We start from the raw sequence: 21,867 nt of genomic DNA, 5'->3' as shown, positions 1-21,867 counted from the left end.
AATGCTCAACTGTGAGCAAACAATATGTCTGGGGCCCAGGCTATTTGGACAATCACTGCTTCCCACTTTGGGGCAGAACTGGAAGTTTGCAAATATTGTCTGGGTGCTGCATTGGGTAGGGAATAAAGGATGTGTAAACTCCTTTGATTGGCCTTTGTCACTTTGCGGCCCGAAATTTCAAACTGTTTATGATTAAGAGAACAAAACAATGACAGGGGAGGTACCCCGAGTTCTGGCAGATCCCACAATAAGCATTTACTAGTTTGCTATTGATTTGAATCCCACAACTTTACTCTTGACCTTTTGACTAATATTGATAAGGTGGATCATGAAAGCAGTTTATTTATTTGGGGGTTTAGGTCCCAGATATGCTTGGCTCCTTTCCCAGTGTACTTTCCCTGACATGAAATGCCTGGCTCTTTGCTTCAGTTCATCCTACTAGTGGCGACTGGCTTTGGACACAGACACACTGGTTAGGTTCTCTTTGGATGAGGGGTGGGCAAATGGTCAGCTGTGGCTGAACTTCCGGGCTAACCACAATTCCAGGTGACTGGGCCGAGCTCTCAAAATAAGGGGACTCAGAGCCCACAGAGGGAATTTCTAGCATTCCAGATTTTGTCCCCAAGGTCTGCTCCAAGGACCTCAGAGCCAGGTTAGCCCAGGACAAGTGGCGTCTGACACTGATTCTGTGCTGCCGGAAGCTTGTCTGGCTCTGTTTGACCAGTCCTCTATTACCTAATTTAGGATCCCTTAACTCTGATTTTATCCTTTGAATTCCTCAGAAAGATGCTCATCTCAGTTTGGGAATGTGATTGTACTTTAGTCATTACACGCTAGAGCCATTTTTAATCAAAAATCGTTGCTAAACTGCTGCAGAACTGGCTGAAATAGAAGTTGGCACATCCATTTAGATGTGGCCACTTTGAAGTTGAATGGTTTGAGGCAAGTTGCCAAAATTGAATTTTTAGCTTTTAAAATATCACATCCATAGTAATGTGTGGAACAGATGTGCAAACGCCAGCACTGATCTCATCTCAGGGTTGGGGGGAGTGGGTGAGAGGGACGGGGTGGGCCTAGGCAGGGGGGCGGGGTTGAGAGGCTGACACATCAATGACTTGTTTACAGGGCCACGGGACAGGTGAGAATCAAAGTACTCACAGCACTGAAATGACTGGGCCAAAATGTCACAGGCTGTGTCTGGAGCAGTGGCTACTAACCCACTTGACCAAGTGACCCCCTGAGCTGGCAATGGATTGGCTTGGCAATCAGATCATTTCAGCTCAGGAAATAAATAAATGAACATATATCAGGACCTAAGTTACTCAGTTTCCTTGTGAACATCAAAGACGTAGATTTTTCAAAGGAAATCCAAAAAAGAGGGGATACATGTATATGTATAACTGATTCATTTTGCTATACAGTAGAAACTAACACAACATTGTAAAGCAACTATACTCCAATAAAAATTAATTTAAAAAAAGATGTAGATTTTCCAGAAATGTCAATGCCATGGGGAAAATGAGTGTGTGTATGTGTGTGGGTGTGGGTGTGTGTGCACATGCATGTGTGTGCATGTTTATATGTGTGCCTTTGTTTACTTAACAGAAATTTGGAGAAAACTGAAATATAAGAGTTACCTAACTTTTATCTTTTTTTAGGTTCTGAAGTACCTCTTTTCGTTTAGGACTATGACATAAATATTACATCAAGAGTTGCTGATAAATTGCTCATATTTGGTGCTTTAAGGCTATAGGTCTTATTATACAATTTACTAATTAAAAGTTTAGTGATTGATGCTTTCCTGGATTTGGCTTCAATGGAGCTCACATTACTGACCTTCAAGAACGCAGCCTCTCTTAACCTTTCCCCAGGGATGGTGAGAGCGGCTGGGACTTGGGGCCCTTTGCTGCACTGCTGCAATGCTTGCACCTGGACAAACCTCTCCTCCAGCAACAAAATACAAAGGAACTATATGGGACTAAAAATAACTGCGTGCATGCGCAGTTGAGGCAAGTTCTGGACAAAAGATACAAAAAGACCAAAAAAAAGCCCATGCCACTTCTGAAGAGCAGGGAGCAAAAATAGGGGGTCGGGAGCAAAAGCGGGGTACCGAGCGTGCCCCCTGCACTCAACACCACCTAAGGAGTGGTTAAACCACCTAAGCTACCCCGCGCCCTGACCCCAGGACACACGCCTACCCTCACCCCATATAAGGAACCGGCTCACGGCCCCCGCTCCTCCCCGCCCGCGGGAGTGAGCAAGCAAGGGAAGCTGTTCCTTGTTCTCGCTCCCCCACTGCTGCAGCAGGGGCCCCAATAAAGCCTTGCCTGAATTTCTTGTCTGGCCTCTGATCAATTTCTATTGATTAAGGAGGCCAAGAATCCTGGTGGGTAACGGTGGTAGGACAAAACTGGGAAAAGAAGAAACTGCTCAGTGGCTTCTACTTCCTCTTATCCTAACTTTTCCACCACACACTTTTCTATTGGATTCATCTAATCAGTGTAGCTCTTCTTGGCTATCATTATTCCTAAATATTTGTTTCTGAGTTTATCACTTAAGAACAGTCCTGTATCTAAGTACTCTGAAGACACGGACTCCTGAGTGGGTGTTACCACGTACGACGTATACAGAGCCCTTATCATCTCAAGGTGTGAAGAGATCCTTTAAGGAACTAAAGGTGATATAAAAGCCATAAAGTGGGAAAGACACAATGGAATCCAGTGGTTCATAACCTGGAATTCACAGTAGTAGTTTGGAGATCCTTGAGACGTGAGGGTCTTTCAAGTTCCATCAATACCCAAGGAATTAAGACTGTAACTCCTTTTAGACCCTAGGCGAAGCAAAAATAAGTACATACACCAAGAGCCAAGATGAGGCTGGTCATGCCAACAAAAATATCAAGTGTCTCTGCTCTGGGCTGGAACTGAATCACCTTACAGTGGTACCATTCATTTCCTTGTGCAGAGCAGCAGCAATGGCACCTGACACACGTGCCAACTAATATTAAAAAAGGGGAACACAAATGCAATTTTCTTTGGAAAGAAAAACCTTAATACAGATGAATTGCACCGGGTCAGAAAAATGAAAAGTCTTCTTGGTGGAGAAAAGATGGGAAAATCCTGACACAGTTCAATGAAGAACTTTTACAATGACACCCCTCAGCCCACTCATAGCAAAACTGGCATTAAGTTTAATAAAACTTAAATCCCGGGCTTCCCTGGTGGCGCAGTGGTTGAGAATCTGCCTGCCAATGCAGGGGACACGGGTTCGAGCCCTGGTCTGGGAAGATCCCACATGCCACGGAGCAACTGGGCCCGTGAGCCACAATTACTGAGCCTGCGCGTCTGGAGCCTGTGCTCCGCAACAAGAGAGGCCGCGATGGTGAGAGGCCCGTGCACCGCGATGAAGAGTGGCCCCCGCTGGCCGCAACTAGAGAAAGCCCTCGCACAGAAACGAAGACTCAACACAGTCATAAATAAATAAATAAATAAATAAGTAAATAAAAGAACGTGAATTTCTAAAAAAAAAAAAAAAAAAACTTAAATCCCAGTTCTATTTTTTCAAAGAGAGGAAATAAGTCAGAAAAAAGTCCAGATTTTTGCTCTTCTCTTCCTACCTATCTTCACACATTTAGAATATTATACACTGATCTTCACATATTTAAAATACTGTTGCATTCATTGATTCCAGTTCCTCAGATGTTTATGGCTCCCCAAACAACTAGTCAATCCCTGGTGAAAGAAGAGTACAACTAGTTTAGCAAAGTTTCAGCCAGTTGTTGGCCATGGGGTAACCACAGGCTGTGTCTTGTGCCAACTTAAATGCTCGTTTCCAGAGCTGCAATTCCACGTGAACCACAAAGTTCTCTCTACCTTCATCTTTTCCACCTTAGTCTACCTCTGGAACTTCAGAGAAAGGGGGGATGATGCGTCAAAGTTAATGGATCAAATTGCCTACTTAATCCACTCAACGCTCTCTGGAAGGCTTCAAATCCATTTGCCTTTCTGAAGAGAGTGAAAAACCAGGTCCCTCTAATGACTCTTCCTGGCTGAACTCAGCTGCTATCTTCAGAGTCAGGGCTAAAAGCAGCCTGGGGAGTTCTGTTGTCTGTAAAAGCCACGTTACCGGAAGAGTGCGGATGGACTTCAGGGAAATGTCCTGAGTCCTTCATGGTCTCTACCCCCAAAGCCTACAGATGTCCCACCCAATGAACATCAGAATTTCGTCTGATGTTAAAATGGTTCAAAAGAAATTACCCATGGAGAAAAATCTGCCTGTGATTTCCTGTATATCAAGACTGAACACGGACAATTAGATACTCAGCAGCTTATCACTGAAGCAGCAAACTCTGAAAACACAGCTTCCTCTTCAAGACCAATAGCCAGCATTTCAGGCATTTTTAGGGGTAGAAATTTCAGGTCAGAGTTCTCTGAGGGGAAAGAGAAGCATGTGGTTTGGTCTTGAGGAGCAGAAACCCAGGCTGAGATGGTGGCCTTAATGTTTCCCTCCTCCTGGAGTCGTGTTCCCTCATCGTTGGCCTCACTCCTGCTTGTCTGTAGATCTCAGCTTAACAGTCATTTCCTTGGGAAGGTCTTCCCTGATTACCTGGGATCAATATTCGGTCCTGCTAGAAAGACCGCGATGTCCACGGAGCCTGGTGCCCTGTTATTAATACCACCGGACCGTGAACGCCTTGACAGCTTGGACCTCCTTCTGCGTCTTCCCATCAGCCTCAGCACCCAGCACAATGCTTGGCAAATTGTGGTTCATTAAGTAGTTGAATAATCAGTGGCTGAATGAATGAGGAAACAAACGAACATCTTGGGGGGACTGACTTGCCCAAGTCAAATGATAAAAGTAAAATGAGTTTGAATTAAGAGGGTTCTTTGTCTTCTGGGCTTCTATATGTAAAAAGAAGGGGTCAGCCTCTTAGTTTGTACCCCACCTTTAGGGACAGAAACAGAAGGAAAGAAATCAAACCCTAGTGATCAATATTTCTCAACAGGAGAACATAAGGATCATGTTGAAAACAGGACTCAGAAAGACAGCAAAATGTGATGATGTATATTTTATAATGATGTTTGGTTTGGTGCAAAATGCAATTATCCAGAATGCTGAGAGAAAGGGCAAATTTCTTCCCCTAGGAAGGTGAGATTTTTACCTCAAGAATTTTTTTTGCTTTAACACTTGCTTCTGATTTGGTATTAATATTTTAAGACAGTTCATTAGGATGACAGTTATGCTAAATTGTTATACTAGGAGAATTGTAAACTGGATATCCCCGTTACTTTCCAGGGAATTATTTGGTTCTCTGGGCTTTGGGTGGCAGGATTCCGAAGTGTAGGTAACTCACCAGGGTAGCCACAGACTCCCAGCATGTGTCTGAGGCTGAGAAACTGAATGGGCAATGTTGGGGCTGAAAGGAAGTGATGGAATCATCCAGTCCAGTTCTGCCATTGTACAGATAGGAACACTGAGGTTTGAAGGGAAGACGTGGTTCCCTAAGGCCTTGCAATAGTAAGTGGAGAAATCAGGGCCATAACTCAGTTCTCTTGGGTTTCCATTCTGGCCCTTCCCACTATCATATGGGCAAATTTTGGGTCCTGCAGAGATTTGCCCCAAGATCATGAGACTCACAGCTTACAGGACTAACTTATGCTTTACTCTGAGGAAACGGCTCTCAGCATCAGGTCAACATGGTTTTGATCAGCAAGGCAATCAGAAGAGAATTTTTTCTTCCAGTGGATACAGAAAACAGGATCTAAGAAAAGTCCCAGCTGGGACTGATAAAAGCATAGTAACATAAATATGTTCTTACATCCTGCTTTCCACCATGGCCAGCCCCACTCCCTACACATTTCCTTTTCTTCTGGTGTCAACATTCTCCAGTCTTAAGTGTGACTAAATCAAATGATTGTTTTATTCCTAGGTAGACATGAGCGACTGCCCTGCTTAGCCCTTTCCATGCAAACAATGATCACATCAGGACACTCAGGGTATGAGATGTTTGGGGTATGCTAACGCTACCTGGAGGAGAAGCTGGTCCTTTCCTGGAGCTTTCACAGAAAATTTCTAAATATCCCTGTTGAGAGAGTGACCTAGCTTCAGAGGGTGAATACACACATGCACACACACGCACACAACCTTTTAATACTAACTGACCGGGAAACAAGGTAGTAGGTAGAAACCCAGCATATATCTTCAGGACCAAAAGGGGAGGCAATGCAGCCTGATGGGGAGTATGTGGTTTTTTGGAGTCAGACATAACTGGGTTCTAATTCCAGTTCTGTTGTTCATTCACTGTATATCCTTCAGGGAATTAACTGATCTCTCAAATCACAATTTTGTCACTTGTAAAACAGGCATGTCACGCTTACCCAGTAAGGTTGATGTGAGAATGAAATGCAAAGAATATGAGCAATGCTCCCAACATGGTACCTGCCCCAAGCTCTCTACTTCTATTAGCGTTAATGATGCTGTGGATATTTATCTATATTCCTGGCAATGAAACATATTTGCTTTCTGTCTTGTTGTGCAGAAACCAGGCATACCTTGTTTTATCACGCTTCACTTTATTGCGCTTTGCAGATACTGCGAGCTTTACAAATTGAAGGTTTGTGGCAACCCTGCATCAAGCAAGTCTATTGGTGCCATTTTTAAAAGCAGTATTTGCTTACTTGGTATGTCTGTGTCAGATTTTGGTAATTCTCACAATATTTCAAACTTTTTCATAATAGTTATATTTGTTATGTGATCTGTGGTCAGTGATCTGTGATGTTACTATTACGACTTGCTGAAAGCTCAGATGATGGTTAGCATTTTTTAGCAATAAAGTGTTTTTTAATTACACTTGTGTACATTGTTTTCTTAGATATAATGCTATTGCACACTTAATAGACTACAGTGTAGTGTTAATATAACTTATATGCACTGGGAAACCCAAAAATCGGTGTGACTTGCTTTATTGTGATATTTGCTTTATGGTGGTGGTCTGGAACCAGACCTGCAATATCTCTGAGGTTTGCCTGTACAGAAATTTCTTTTGTGTTTTCAATCTTCACGGTGCACATATGAACTTCATGATAACCATAATGACCAAAGTCAGTCTACTCTGCAGAAACAACTAATATAGAAAACGGAAGTACCAAATGTGTACTTTTCCCCAGGTGATTCTTTTAAAAGGTCTGGAGGAGTAATAGAAAAATGCCTGGGTTCTGATGCCGTGATCAATGTGAAAGGGATGGATGGGACGATGGTGATGATTTCTCAATATATGAGGGACAGCACCCAGGCTCTAAAAGAGGGTTTGCTTCTAAAAGAGTGGCTCCACCTCTCTTGGCATTATCACTTGCCATAAAAATCAAGTTAAAATGATTCATATCCTTACACAATAGCCTTTATAGCGACATAAAAGCTTCACCCTTTGGTATCCTCTTGTAAATCATAAGTAAAGATGCTGTTTGTCTAAGGAGTCCATTCTTGGTCCCTACAATCCATTCTCCACAGGCAGCTAAAGTGATCTTTTAAACATCTAAATCCGATCATGTCACTGGCCAGCTTAAAATATTTCTATCACTTCCCTTAGAATAAAATCCAAAGTCGACTAGGTTTTCAAGATCAATGTCTGTCTCCTTTAACTTCATCTTGTATTCCTTCTTTCCCTACTCACTATGCTCTAGCCACTTGGGCCTTTTTGCTCTAACATACCAAATGTTTCCCACCCCAGGGCCTTTGCACTAGCCGTTTCCTCTATCTATAATGCTCTTTTCCTGATTATTCAAATGCAGGGTCCTTTTGGCACTCAAGTCACATTTTCAGAGGTCTCTTGATGACCCTATCTGCAGTAATTCTATCTGCCCCCTAGTCATATATTCATCTATATTTCCTTCTCAGAACTTTTGTGTTTTGGTTAATTGTCTGCATTCTCCACTCCCTTAAAATGTAACTCGTGGAGGACAGGGACCAAGTCTGTCCTCTCATTACTCGATCCTCAGCATCTAGAATACTAACACCTGTTAAATAATTGAATGAACCAGAGCTCAAGCCTACAAATAGATTTTAGTTGTAGCACGCAACCAGAAGGGGAAAATACAATCTTTCATCTGAGGATCCTTTTCTTAAGTCTTCATTTTCATCTCAAATTCTGTCTTTATTCTGAGAGATTCAATGACCATTTTGATGACTCATTCCAACAACTTAGCCTTGGACATCCTCCCCCATGTCAAAAATGTTCACTTTTGGTGTACTTCAACTACCTACTCCTCCTTTTGTAACCTTACATTTCAATAGTCCACCTGTGATCATAAGCCTCTTGCTTTCTAGTTTTCTTAATTTCATCCCACTCAGAGGCTCGGAGCATAGGAAGGCTCACGGGTATCAGAGCCAGGATTCAGGGATCCAGGATACCAAACCAGTGGGCAGAACACTGGCCCATGTCAGGAGTCAGGGATGCGAAACCTAAGTGCTCAGGGTGTCCAAGAGTGGGTTGAATCAACAATTTTAGCTTAACTGGACACAGATTATAAGGGCTGGGAAGATGCACAACATCAAAAACAAGGGATTATCTTTGGGCATAGACAGGGACTGGAACGAGACTCACATAGGGGCCAGAAATAATGCTAAGTGACTTCTCTTGCTCCTGCAAACCACTGACGGACTCCTGAAATGGGCAGCAGAGAGGGGACTGGGATAGAGTTGGGGTTCCTGGAAATCCAGAGCTCTCGCTTATCAGCTGGGACAGTTTGGCTTCTGACTTCACCACTGCGTCAAATCTGTCTCTTGCCAATGATGTTTTCCCATCCACTTCCCACCGGCAGTTTCCAGTCTTCATCTTACTGCGCGCCTCTTGGCTACATTTGGCAGTGTCGATCACCCTGCTCTTCTCAAAATGCTCTGCTCTGTGGGCTCCCGTGATGCCACACGGCCTAATCCTCTTCTGGTCCCTTTGCTTCCTATCTGACTCTGTCGTGGGATCCTGACTCTCTTTCACCCCCATCTGGTGTTCCTATAGGTCTGTCTTGTACCTTCTTAGTGTTTTATTTTACATATTCCTTGCAGTTATCTCTTTCATTCTCCTGGCTTCATCTAGCACTCCAATGCTGCCAGACTCACATCCCTTGCATAGTTTTCTCATGCCTGAGCTTCAGAAGTGTGTGTTCAATAGCCTTTTGGATATCTCTCCCTGGACCTCTCCTAGGCATTTCAAGTTTAACACGTCCTAAAGTAAATTCTTAGTGTTTCTCACCCAATCTCCTTCCATTCCACTATTTTATATTTCAGTGGGCAGTTCTACCATCTAACCAGTCACATCCAAGCAAAAAACCTGGAAGTCAAACTTGACTGGGTCTTCTCCTGTACCACCCACATCTATCATTTAATTAATTCATTCAGCAAACTGCAAGCAAGTCCTGTTACTTACCAGGTATTGTTCTAATTATGGACTAAATAGTGATAAGGGAAACAGATACAATTCCTGTCTTCATGAAGCATATACACTACCGGCTGACTTTAAAGTGTTTCTTTCCTCTGTCCCTCCTTCTCTTTTATTACTAGCAGTAGTTGGCATGTAACAGATGCTCAATTAATCTTTATTGAATGAATGAATACACGAGAATGCAACTATCCGAACATCTGCTGTCTATATAGCACAGATTATGGCATGACATACCAATGTCATTAAAAATATTTCAAAGCATACTTTGTGAATCAATAGAAACTAAAACATCTGGCCAATTTAGCTAGCAAATCCCCAATGAAGCATTAGTATGTTTTATCTGTGTTATGCAAACACTCAGATGGTCTGGGCTTTCTGTGGTATTGACTGGGTGTCTTGGCAGAGCACAGGCTCAGCCAGACCAGTTTTGATCTCTTCCAGGCACACATTATGTCTCTGAATTGCACATATGGCTCACTGACTTCCAGAGCTAAGCATAAGTGCAACTCTGACGCTTGTGACCATTTTAATTGACTCAATCATTTCCAAAATGTTGTTAGTGCCACTTGGTTATTTATGAATATCAGCATACATTCATTGGCTCTTAAGTCTGAAGACATCAAAAAAATTGAGATTATTCATGTTGAAGATGGTAAATACAGGCAAACCCAGGCATTATAAGAAATATATGGTATGGTTAAACACCAAGAATAATAATCTTTGACTAATAATGACATCTTTTATAAAAACTATTTGATGACATCAGTAAATATCTTTAGGAAATCAGATAAATATTTCCAGTATTCCTATATAATTCTACCAGATCAATCAATCATAAATTAAAACCAAGCATCTCTACCTCTCTTCTGGGTTCTCAATTCTTAGTAGCTAGGATAGGTACACACTGAGATTAGAACAATTAGGAATTATCTCCATTTCCACAATCAGCTTAAACGGACAGAGTTTTTCAAAAGGAAAGACCAAAAAGAAAAAGAAAAACAAAAAAACAAGAGAGAAAACTTTATGCAGAATTCTTGAAGTGTTCAGGGTGAGGCATGCATCTTTTAAAAATAAGCAGCATTCAGGCTCAAGCTAACAATAGGCAGAGGAAACAGAGGGTACTTTCAGCTGGGCATGCACCAACTCCAGGAAGTATTTAAGACTGTAATATTCTATAATAGCAAATTGTACCATGCATACCAATTCAGGGATGGAAAGAGGTAGGCGATGAAATCAGTGATGACTTGTGTAGGCATAATAATTTGGGGGGAAAGTAAACGCTCACAAAAGAATATTAAAGACCTAGGGGTAGGCTCTTGTAAGGCATGCGGGCTGGGTTCAAGGGTTGAACCTACATCTTTGTGCAGTGAATGGGGTCCATACACTGATCCTTAGCTCCTTCACACAGAGCTGGAAGGAAACCGAGGTTAACCTGGCCTCAGAGCGCCCCATCAATCTTTCAAATGCCGAATAAAGAGGCAAGACTTTCAGCATTTTAACCTTTTCCATTTTAAATGTCTTTAAGCAGACAGATTTTTCTTAATGACAAGTTAATGAGAAATGTTCAGGTCTGTGGATTAGAACAATGAACACATATATGTCTTCATAAAGCTCCAGACACTATCAATTTGGTCTATTTATTTCATAGTACTCTCAGCTTTTCCTTGGCTCCGGAGAATGTCAGAAGCTGTTTACAAGTCTTATATAGTGGCTTTTTTGGGGTTAGTTTCTTTAAAAAAGTACAATGAAGTCACACAACTTACATGAGTTCAACTATACGTGCCTGGCCTAAGGGAAGGGAAGGGAAAACCTATTAGAGCAGGTGATTTTGCCCATGCTCTGAACAAGCATTCTGGAGAGGGGAGCATCTCTGAATCCACTTTGGTTCTCCCTTGATCAACTTCAGTTCTCTGGTGCCTCTCAGTGTCAGAGCAGCTCATTGGGTTTAGTGTGATTCTGGTATTTGAAGATATACTTTTAAAAATAATTTGATGATTGATAACTTACACCTGATGTACTGACTTTGTTGCTTTATCCCTCATGGAAGATGCAAATTCACACTACATAAGCATAGCATTATGTGGGTGGCTTTGAAATTGCTTACTATTCTTGAATGCCCTCATCCTTACCTCGCTTGCAGTTTTTATATTTCCAAATCAACAATGCCCTCCTGATTTTAAATTTCAGAGGGCACCTCGGTACTCCTAGCCGGCCAACTACCTAAAAAAATTGCATTCGCATGGACTTGACCTTTCCCCTTTGTTGTTAGTTTAATAACATGAGGTTTATCTTTTCAAACATGAGTAATTAATTTTGGTAAAATTATAATTCAGTTTCACATGACATTTATTTTTAGCTAGGTCAAAAACAAAAAAAACAAAAAAGGAGAGGGTGGTGGGAACCCTCTGGTATTTCTGGCATTTCCTGAAATGGCATACATAGGTTAACTCTGTCCTGAGGTGATACATTTGATTAATCACGATTAAGGCACTCAGCAAAGAAAGGGTTAAAGATGAATTGGTCTTCTCTGAGGCAACTGGGTTGGAGGTGCACATGCATTCACAGCAAACCAGAAGAAGGAAGCCAGGACTTACGTTCTGTTTCCCCACTATGTTATCAAAGGGCAGTTCGGGGCTCCAGGATCCTTCTGTGAATGTCGCCCCACTGTTTCTCCTGTCTGAGGAGCTCACAGATTCCTTGACGATGTCTTCAGGCAAAGACAGCAGACTCTCCTCAGGCTGCTTAATTAAATAGGTCTCTATGTTATGCTTCCTCAAGAATTCGTTCCTCTCTTTACCATGACCCTCTTCCACATTATAGTCACCATTGAGGCAGTCCAGCGTGGCTTTGGAAATGTGAATCCTCCTGTGTGGACAAAGCATAGGTTGTTATACACCTGACGTGGCTTGCAAAGGCCATCTCTGTTTTCGGTCCTGTGCAAACCCAACATCAGGACTGTGCATGGGTGCTGTGAGGACGTGTCCTCAAGGACAGTATCTATTCCCCTGAAAAAGTAGAAAGAATGAAAGAAAACAAAAGTATAAGCATAAATCAATGAGCAGGTATCTATCACCAACCTCACCCCTAAGGTCGCTGTAGCCTCTGATAAATCGCAGCCCCATTGAGCCACATTTAAGCACTTCCTTTGGCTTTTCTTCTGACTGTCAGCCTGATCCCAGCAACTTTTAAGAATCAGTGATTTTTTCAGTCCTGTTGATTATTTTGGAAAAACAAGTTCCATAAATGTTTCTGAACTCAACGGCAATTCTTGTCCTATCACCATGCAAATGTAGTGCTTAGTGTTTTGGAACTTTTCCTATCTTTTCAATTTTCACATATTTGTGCCTTATTTCTTCAACTTGTCTATAATCTTCTTAAGAACAAAGGCAGGTCTTACAAGTCCACAGGGCTACATGGAGGGTCCTTTAGGAAAACCACTGTAAGATGCAATTTCCCCTGTAATGTGTATATGGAAAGCAGAAGAGAACACAGCTGTGGATACGTGCAGGCTGGCAGCTGGCTAGCTCACTCACAAGGTAAGAGACTCATATCAGCCATCATAGTTCAAGATTCACATTTCTTCTTTAGCAAAACAACAGATGACATCAAGAGCCTTAAAGATCAGACATGAATTGTGGGAATGTCACATGGTAAATCCTTCTGGGCAAGAGTTCTTCTGTTCTCATAACTGCCTAACTCAATCAGACTACTTATCGTGCTGCACTGTGGTCTGGGTAGACTAGCTTGGTGTTTACAAGCATGGATGCTTTGGCCAGATTCCCTGGATTGAAACCCTAGCTCTGCCACTTGCTAGCTGAGAGATCTTGTGCAAGTTATTTAAGCTTTCTATGAGTCTGTCATCTCACCCATAACAATGGGAAAAATAATAGTACCCATTTTTTAGGGTCTTCGTGAGTATTTTAAGAGTTGATTCGTGTAAAGTAGTTAAAACAGTGCACGGTACACTGCACATGCTATAAGAACAAACCCTTAAATTATTAGGATTATTTTCACAAAAGCCATTATCTTATTTCTGTTGTTTATTCCATACCTCCTCAAGGCTTATAGGGTACACTCTAAATTCTGAACAAGGTCTCTAAGACCTCCACTCTCTGGGCCCTGCGACTTCAAGGCTCATTTTCTGACACTCTCTCCAGCGAATCAAGTAATTGGCATGTCGTCAAATTCAAGGTGCTACTTCACACCTACTAAACTCAGAACAAGCCATTCTTCCTGCCTAGAATGCTCACGCCATGTTTTCCACACAACAATTTCCTACTCCCTGATTCAGCACAAATTCATTTCCCTAGGCTGACTTCAGTGCTCTTTTAAATGAATGAATGAATGAATAAGGTAGATACTTAAGACTTTGCTTGGCTTCTGGATTCTAGAAACAATATATCCAAGGAAACAATTTTTTTTAAGGTGATGTTTCCAAATGCATTTTCTTCAGTGCTGCCTCTACTTCCCCTCGTTACCCCCCTTACCCATCCTGCTAAGTTCTTGCTTACAGAGAGAATAATCCACTGCAAAGGACATGTAAAGAAACAGAAACTACAAACAATGCATTTCTGCTCATTTAAGGCACATTCTGCATGTTTTCCGAATAAGTATCCTTGTATATAGACATTGATTTCAAACGTGAGGTAAGATACAGGCATACCTCGTTTTATTGTGCTTCCCTTTTTAGTACTGCACAGATACTTCATTTTTTCCAAATTGAAGGTTTGTGGCAACCCTGAGCTGAGCAAGTCTGTCTTTCCAAGAGCGTTTGTTCACTTCATGTCCCTGTGTCACATTTTGGTAATTTTCAAAATATTTCAGACTTTTTCATTATATTTGCTATGGTGATCTGTGATCAGTGATTTTTGATGTTACTGTTGCAAAAAGATTACAACTCGCTGAAGGCTCAGATGATGGTTGGCATTTTTTAACAATAAAGTATTTTTTAATTGAGGTATGTACATTGGTTTCTTTAGACATAATGTTACTGCACACGTAATAGACTATGGTATAATGTTAACATAACTTATATATACTGGGAACCCAAAAATTCGTGTGACTCGCTTTACTGCAATATTTGCTCTATTGTGGTGGTCTGGAACCCAATCTGCAATATCTCTAAGGTACGCCTGTATCAAAAATAAAAGCATGTGAAAGATGTTTTGAGCTCTCTTGAGAAAAGTGCTAATTACAGGATATTCTCATGATAAATTTTGTTAATACGTAGGAACTCCGTAGTGTTGACCTAGGAGAATAGAAAAGATGTTTGACCTTCCATGAAACAAATAGATGTCCCAGTCTTTCTCAGATTAAGCTCAGAGCTGGGTGCTTGAAAGCTGTCTTTTTCTCCCAGGCAAAATGAAACTCCTGGACGTGTTTCGTAAAGTCTAATGGCTGATTTTCTTTTAAAATAATCAAGTTAAATACCACCCCATTTGGTATTTTCTCTAGATTCTACATTTTATTATTCTGCTGTCAACGCTCGGGGGACTAATATTTGCATATCCTAAATCAATATTATGTTTTCCATAGTGAAAGACATCCTTGCCGTTACTTATTCCTGACCCTACTGCTGAAGTTCTAATCAATATTTAAATGCTTTGATAGAAACTGGATTTTAGGTGTTCATTTTCATCTTTGCTCCTACCTTGAGCTTTGGAGTAATGCATTTGCAGCTGAGAGTCTGGGGATTACATTTCCCTCTAAGGAAATGAGTCAGTTCTCAGACAATATTCTCATATATTGAATGTCAGGTAAATCTGACACTTTCTGATACTTTTAAATGCCAGGATATACTAATAATAGTCATGATAGTAAATCAGATCTAACAGTTGGGCAACACTTGTTTTGTCTAAATGTTACTTTGTAGCCAAATGTATTCTATGTGCTTCGTTCCATGGATCATCTCATATAATTTCCATCCTTCCAACAACTATAGGTGATAAAGCGTTTTTTTCCCCCTCACTTTTCTGACAGTGAAACTGGCTCAGAGGCAGTGAGTAAGTAACTAGACCAAAGTCCCATCAGTGGTAGGTGGCAGTGCTGGATTGAGACAAAAACATTCACTTTCAGAGTCTTTCCAAGACCCTACAGCTACATCATAGGGTCATTACTACAACCACAGCTATTTCCTGAGCGAAGGACTTTATAGACATTGTTTCATCTCACTAAGGGTTGAGAACAGTGGTCCTCAAAATGAGGTACCAAGGCCAGCAGCGTCTGCATCACCTGGGAACTTGTCAGGGAGGCATATTCTCGGTTCCCATCCCAGACACAGCGATCAGAAACTCTGAGGGTAGGGCGTAGCTATTGATGGTTTAACAAACCACGTATGGATTCTCCATGACTGCGGGTTACAGACTATCAATCGTTATGCCGTGGCACTGGATGCCTCCTTTCCTTCTTCCTAGGTTCTATACATCACGCTAGGCACTGGGGACACAGAGGCACTGGAGAGTCATAATAAAAGGACAATCTTGAACAAACTGGACTGATAAATTAACAATGGAAGACAGTGATGGGTAGTGAGGCACTTAATAGCTGCGTTTATGTGACAGATTTAATTTCTTTGAGCCTCAGTCTCCCCATTAAAACAAGGAAGCCACGATTTACTACGTGGGGTGTTGTGAGATCAAATGATATGATGTATTCATGGTATTTAGCACTACTCAAGACGTGTTTAGAATTGGGGGCTATCTCGCTCATTGAAAGGAAAAGTAAGCTGAGTTTTTCCCTACAAATAGTGATTGATAGGAAGGGGAAATAACAGACATTAAAAAAGCAGAAAAATAAAAAACCAAACAATTTCAAATCATGGAAAGTTCAGAGATATGTCTGAGTTTTCAAAGGAAGGCTAAGGTCATATAGCAGGTCTGTAAGTCTTAACCCTGGCTGCCCATGAGAATTGCTTTAAGAACTTAAAATAGATTCTGCACAGATTTTGCTTTACATGAACTGGTCTGCGGTCTGGAACACCAGGATTTTTAAAATGCTCCTCTTCTGGTTCCAATGTTAAATCAAATCTGAAAACCAATGCTTTGCAGGGCTAGGTCCTGAATGCCAAGAGTGTCATCTCACCGTCCTCACTGCCTACGACAAATGTCACTAAAGTTTTGGGGCCAATATTTGCATGATGTTTTAATGTTCTGTCACCTCCAAAATAATTGCTTCTTGGACATATACTTCTGAATTCTGCACATGGGAAACCCACTGTCAGAAAGTGAGCAAATGATAAGTGTTAAGCAAGAAGAGGGTTTTGCTTTGGCTTACCCAGGGATTCCTCCAGATTCCAGTTTGTTTGCAATATCCACATCCCAAGACCAGACATCAAACTGCCACTTCCGTAGACCCAACACGCCACATAGCACTGAGCCCGAGTGGATTCCAATCCGCATGTCAACATCATGCTTCGTCCTTGACCGCACATACCTGTTGACATAGGTGAATGCAGAGACACATGTAAAAAGGCCAGTGTAGGCACCTTTGGCATGGGTGGCAGCCTGGGTCTTGCCTACTCCACAAGTTCAACTCCTGTCCATTCATATGCCACCTCTTCCATGAAGCCTTCTTGGATTTCCTGATAACAGAAAGATACCCGTCCTCCTCCAAACTCTACTAGTCTTTTGTCTGAACGTTTAAGGGCCCTTATCACCCTTCTCCCCAAACCTGCTCATCCTATATAACTTCTGTCTCAGGGAATGGCATCAATCTCTCTCTCTACTCACTACTGTACAAACCTGGGATAGATTATAGATTCTGCACTTCATTGCACACTCCATTTCCAACCTAAATATTTTAATTTTTATTCCATTTCCGTCTCTCCATTCCTCATACCAACACTCTACTTCAGGCCACCATCAGGCTTCAGTCTGGGGTCCCTGACTCAGCCTGACCACCTTCCAGCTCATGTTCTACCATGTTCTACATGGCTATCACAAACACAAAAGTGACCTTGTCACTCCATCACTGCCTTGTCTAAAACTCTTTCTTGACCTCCTGACTCCTTAGAGCAGTGGTCTCTGGAGTAGTGTGCTCACATCCCAGGGCTGAGCTGAGTCAGCGGTTGGGAAGCAGGAAGACAATGATACAACTTCCATCCATAGCTTTCGTGTTTTATCTTTACCAAAAATTGATATATGGGTTGACTTTAGCCACCTTACAGGGTCTGTGTCAGACTGACCTCTGACTGTAAGCATGGGGGAGGCATCTTGAGAAAAGAGGAGGATTTCTACCATCAGGAGTTTCCTCTGGGCACACGCATTCCTTCTTCATTTTCAAAATATTTCAAACAATTTTAGTTTAAGAGTTAAAGGATGTCGTTCAGGTAGAAAGAAATTCAAATGGTAGACTATAACACTTTGAAATAGAAGAACTAGAAAAATCTTCATTGCCACATATCAACCCAGTGGTTATTTTACTTCAAAATAGTTAAAGGAGTTGTCAAATTTAAAGATGATTTATCTTTAAGGCAGTTTATATGATCAACATAGCTTTTTAATTTAACTACTATGTACAAAATAGATAAGCAACAAGGATATGTTGTATAGCACAGGGAATTACAGCCATTATATTTATTTATTTATTTATTTGGTTGTGCTGGGTCTTAGTTGCAGCAGGCGGGCTCCTTAGTTGCGGCTCACCGGCTCCTTAGTTGAGGCACATGGACTCCTTAGTTGTGGCATGTGAACTCTTAGTTGCGGCATGCGTGTGAGAACTAGTTCCCTGACCAGGGATCGAACCCCGGCCCCCTGCATTGGGAGTGCGGAGTCTTAACCACTGTGCCGCCAGGGAAGTCCCATCGCCATTATCTTGTAATAACTTTTAATGGAGTATAATCTGCGAAAATACTGAATAACTATGCTGTACACCTGAAATATAATACTGTAAATCAACTATACCTCAATAAAAATTAAATTAATATAAAAAAATAAAGATGATTTATCCCTTTTTCTTTGACATGAAAGCAAGTGTTCCAAACTCTCTAACTTTTCTGTGATAATAGGTTGCTATTAATATCCAAATATTTGGAAGAAACCAAACTTGCATAATTTGTTTATCCAAACTGAAGAGGATGGTTTAAGAAGGAGTGAGAAAGTAACTGCTTTTCATAAGAAATTCATGGTCTGAAGAGAGAATTTTGAAAATGGAAGTTTGGAAATGTCTCTACCTCTTCGGGAACTTGGTTGTCAAACTTAAGTTATGTCAACTATCAAAATTCTCAGAGGTGCATATTGACTAATGTCAGGGAGGAAAACAATTTTCCTCTGACTGGTCTAAGAATTAAATTGACATGAGACAGATTAACAGGAGAAAATTGAATTTAATTACATGCATACAGGACCTCCTAAGAAAAATGAGACCCCAGGACAAGTCAGGGAATGGAGGCTTCTATGCTGAGAGAAGGAGAAGGGGACAAGGGTTTGGGACTTCAAAGGGGAGGAAAGCAATTTACAGGAAGATGGGAAAGAAAAGTTTGGTAAACAAATGTTTGCCATGCTTTGCAGAGACAACGGGATACAGAGAGGGGTTTGATCAAACAGGCCTCCTTGCTAAGTTCCCCCCCCTTGCTAAGTTTAGCTCATATTCCTTGTTGTGGCTCTGAGGATAGCTCTCTTCCTGGGATAGAGCCAATCTAAATTCTTTTAGGCAGTTAAGGGGGAGCAGGTAAACGTTCTTCCTGAGCCTTTTGTTTCTTAAAAACCACCAGCCTAAAATAATCCTCATGCCAAAGAGACACATTTTGGGGTGGCAAATGTTGCTCCCTTGCAGTAATCTATTTTAAAATTTTCCAAATGAAGAGTTTTGGTGGAGTTTGAACCCATTTGTTAAAAAATATAAAAAATCTACTGCCCTCTAATGAGCTTGTATGAACAACGCACAGACATCAGAGAAGAAGAAAATGTACGACAAGATGTATAAAACTTCGGCATAAATGACCATAAATCTGATGGTCATTAGAGCCAGATACAGAAATAAATTGAATTTGAAACCTCACCTTTGCATTTCTGCATCATAAACTATTAAGATTAAAATAAAATCAGTTATGGTGAAACCCACTGCTCTCACTAAAAAATGGTGAGAGCAGAAAGATTTCTGCACTATAATTAAATTTAAAATATTTAAAAGTATATTTATTTCATCATTATCCTTAACAATCCATATTTCATGTATGTTTTACAGTATATGTTTTAAATGTGCGAATATAATGATAGAATAGATAATAATACAGTTTATAAGTCATTATAAGCATTTTTGATAAAGATGGGGGATCAAAATACTCAGAAACCACTGACCTGTAAGATAAAATGGAAAACCCTCAGAATGGGAGAAAATAGTTGCAAATGAAGCAACTGACCAAGGATTAATCTCCAAAACATACAAGCAACTCATGCAGCTCAATATCAAAAAAACAAACAACCCAATCCAAAAATGGACAGAAGACCTAAATAGACATTTCTCCAAAGAAGATATACAGATTGCCAACAAACACATGAAAGAATGCTCAACATCATTAGTCATTAGAGAAATGCAAATCAAAACTACAATGAGATATCATCTCACACCAGTCAGAATGACCATCATCAAAAAATCTACAAACAGTAAGTGCTGGAGAGGCTGTGGAGAAAAGGGAACCCTCTTTCACTGTTGGTGGGAATGTAAATACAGCCACAATGGAGAACAGTATGGAGGTTCCTTACAAAACTAAAAATAGAACTACCATACGACCCAGCAATCCCACTACTGGGCATATACCCTGAGAAAACCATAAATCAAAAAGAGTCATGTACCAAAATGTTCATTGCAGCTCTATGTACAATAGCCAGGACATGGAAGCAACCTAAGTGTCCATCAACAGATGAATGGATAAAGAAGATGTGGCACATATATACAATGGAATATTACTCAGCCATAAAAAGGAACAAAACTGAGTTATTTGTAGTGAGGTGGATGGACCTAGGGACTGTCATACAGACTGAAGTAAGTCAGAAAGAGAAAAACAAATACCGCATGCTAACACATATATATGGAATCTAAAAAAAAAGAAAATGGTCAGAAGAACCTAGGGGCAAGATGGGAATAAAGATGCAGACCTACTAGTGAATGGACTTGAGGATACAGGGAGGGGGAAGGGTAAGCTGGGACAAAGTGAGAGAGTGGCATGGACATATATACACTACCAAACGTAAAACAGATAGCTAGCGGGAAGCAGCCGCATAGCATAGAGAGATCAGCTCGGTGCTTTGTGACCACCTAGAGGGGTGGGATAGGGAGGGTGGGAGGGAGGGAGATGCAAAAGGGAAGAGATATGGGGACATATGTATATGTATAACTGATTCACTTTGTTATAAAGCAGAAACTTACACACCATTGTAAAGCAATTATACTCTAACAAAGATGTTTAAAAAAAAAAAAAAGATAAAATGGAAAATTCCTAGCCTGGCACATAAAATCCTTCATGACCTGTCCTGTGTCTTCCTTATTAACCTCATTCCTCATGCACACACTGGACTCCAGCCATCCAAACTACAAGTCACTGCCTGAACCCTGGGCCCAGGATGCTCCCTCAGTCTGGAATGTTCATTCCCTCCTTCAGTTGAAATCTGGATTATGTGCCTTTCCCAGTGTTCCTATTGCATCCCACGTGAACAATAAGTGGGATACTGCATTGTAATCATCTGTCTCCTCTACTAGATTCTAAACTAATTTACGGTACAGACTTTGCATGGCTCAGTGCCATCCATCCCTCCTAACATGGTACCATGTTTGGAACATGGCGACACTCAATCAATGTTTATTGAATGGAAGAATGGATGGGTGAGTGGATGAGGAGTCACTATTCATGTTTCCACATCTCTAAGCATTTTGATAAAGAGTATAAACCCCTGGAAGGCAATATTCCTGTCTGAGTTATCCTTGTATCTCTTACAGCCTAGAGAACGCCTCACATATAGTTGGGCTTTTTTTTAAAAAAATAAATGAATGATTCCATGTACAAATTGTATCTTTGTATTCCCTGTTCTTAACAAGTTTTAAGATAATACATTTATTTAAACAATAAAGTGTTAGTGGGTTGTGAATATAGAAATATTGAAATAAATTAGATATTAGGAAGGCAGCCACGGACATTAGAAAGAATGCTTGTAGCTAAAGGGTGAGACAGTTCTTGTCCCTGGTGAGGATTCTAGTTTCTGGGCCATTGTTTTAACTTTAACTTTTAAGTTAAAAACTGTATGGGAGTTTGGGATTGACATATACACACTACTATATTTAAAATAGATAACCGACAAGGACCTACTGTATAGCACAGGGACTTCTACTTAATATTCTGTAATAACCTATATGGGAAAAGAATCTGAAAAAGAATAGATACATGTATATGTATAACTGAATCACTTTGCTGTACACCTGAAACTAACACAACATTGTAAATC

The 21,867-nt window shown here is 40.9% G+C and overlaps 1 protein-coding gene across 3 annotated transcripts in view; it reads right to left on the bottom strand.

The window, feature by feature from the left end:
* Nucleotides 1-21,867, bottom strand: part of ADCY8 (adenylate cyclase 8) — a 229,091-nt gene that overhangs the window by 96,065 nt on the left and 111,159 nt on the right. For all 3 annotated transcript variants that reach the window (XM_059901676.1, XM_059901677.1, XM_059901678.1), the window contains exons 6-7: nucleotides 16,706-16,864; nucleotides 12,028-12,298 (exon numbers count right to left, since the gene is read on the bottom strand). In XM_059901676.1, the coding sequence (XP_059757659.1) occupies nucleotides 12,028-12,298; nucleotides 16,706-16,864 (430 nt within the window). The remainder of the gene's footprint in view (nucleotides 1-12,027; nucleotides 12,299-16,705; nucleotides 16,865-21,867) is intronic.

The sequence above is a fragment of the Balaenoptera ricei genome, chromosome 17 (genome assembly GCF_028023285.1).
Source record: "Balaenoptera ricei isolate mBalRic1 chromosome 17, mBalRic1.hap2, whole genome shotgun sequence".
Classification (NCBI taxonomy): domain Eukaryota; kingdom Metazoa; phylum Chordata; class Mammalia; order Artiodactyla; family Balaenopteridae; genus Balaenoptera; species Balaenoptera ricei.
Note: the sequence above shows the minus strand (reverse complement) of the source record. Positions and strands in the feature narration are given on the sequence as shown.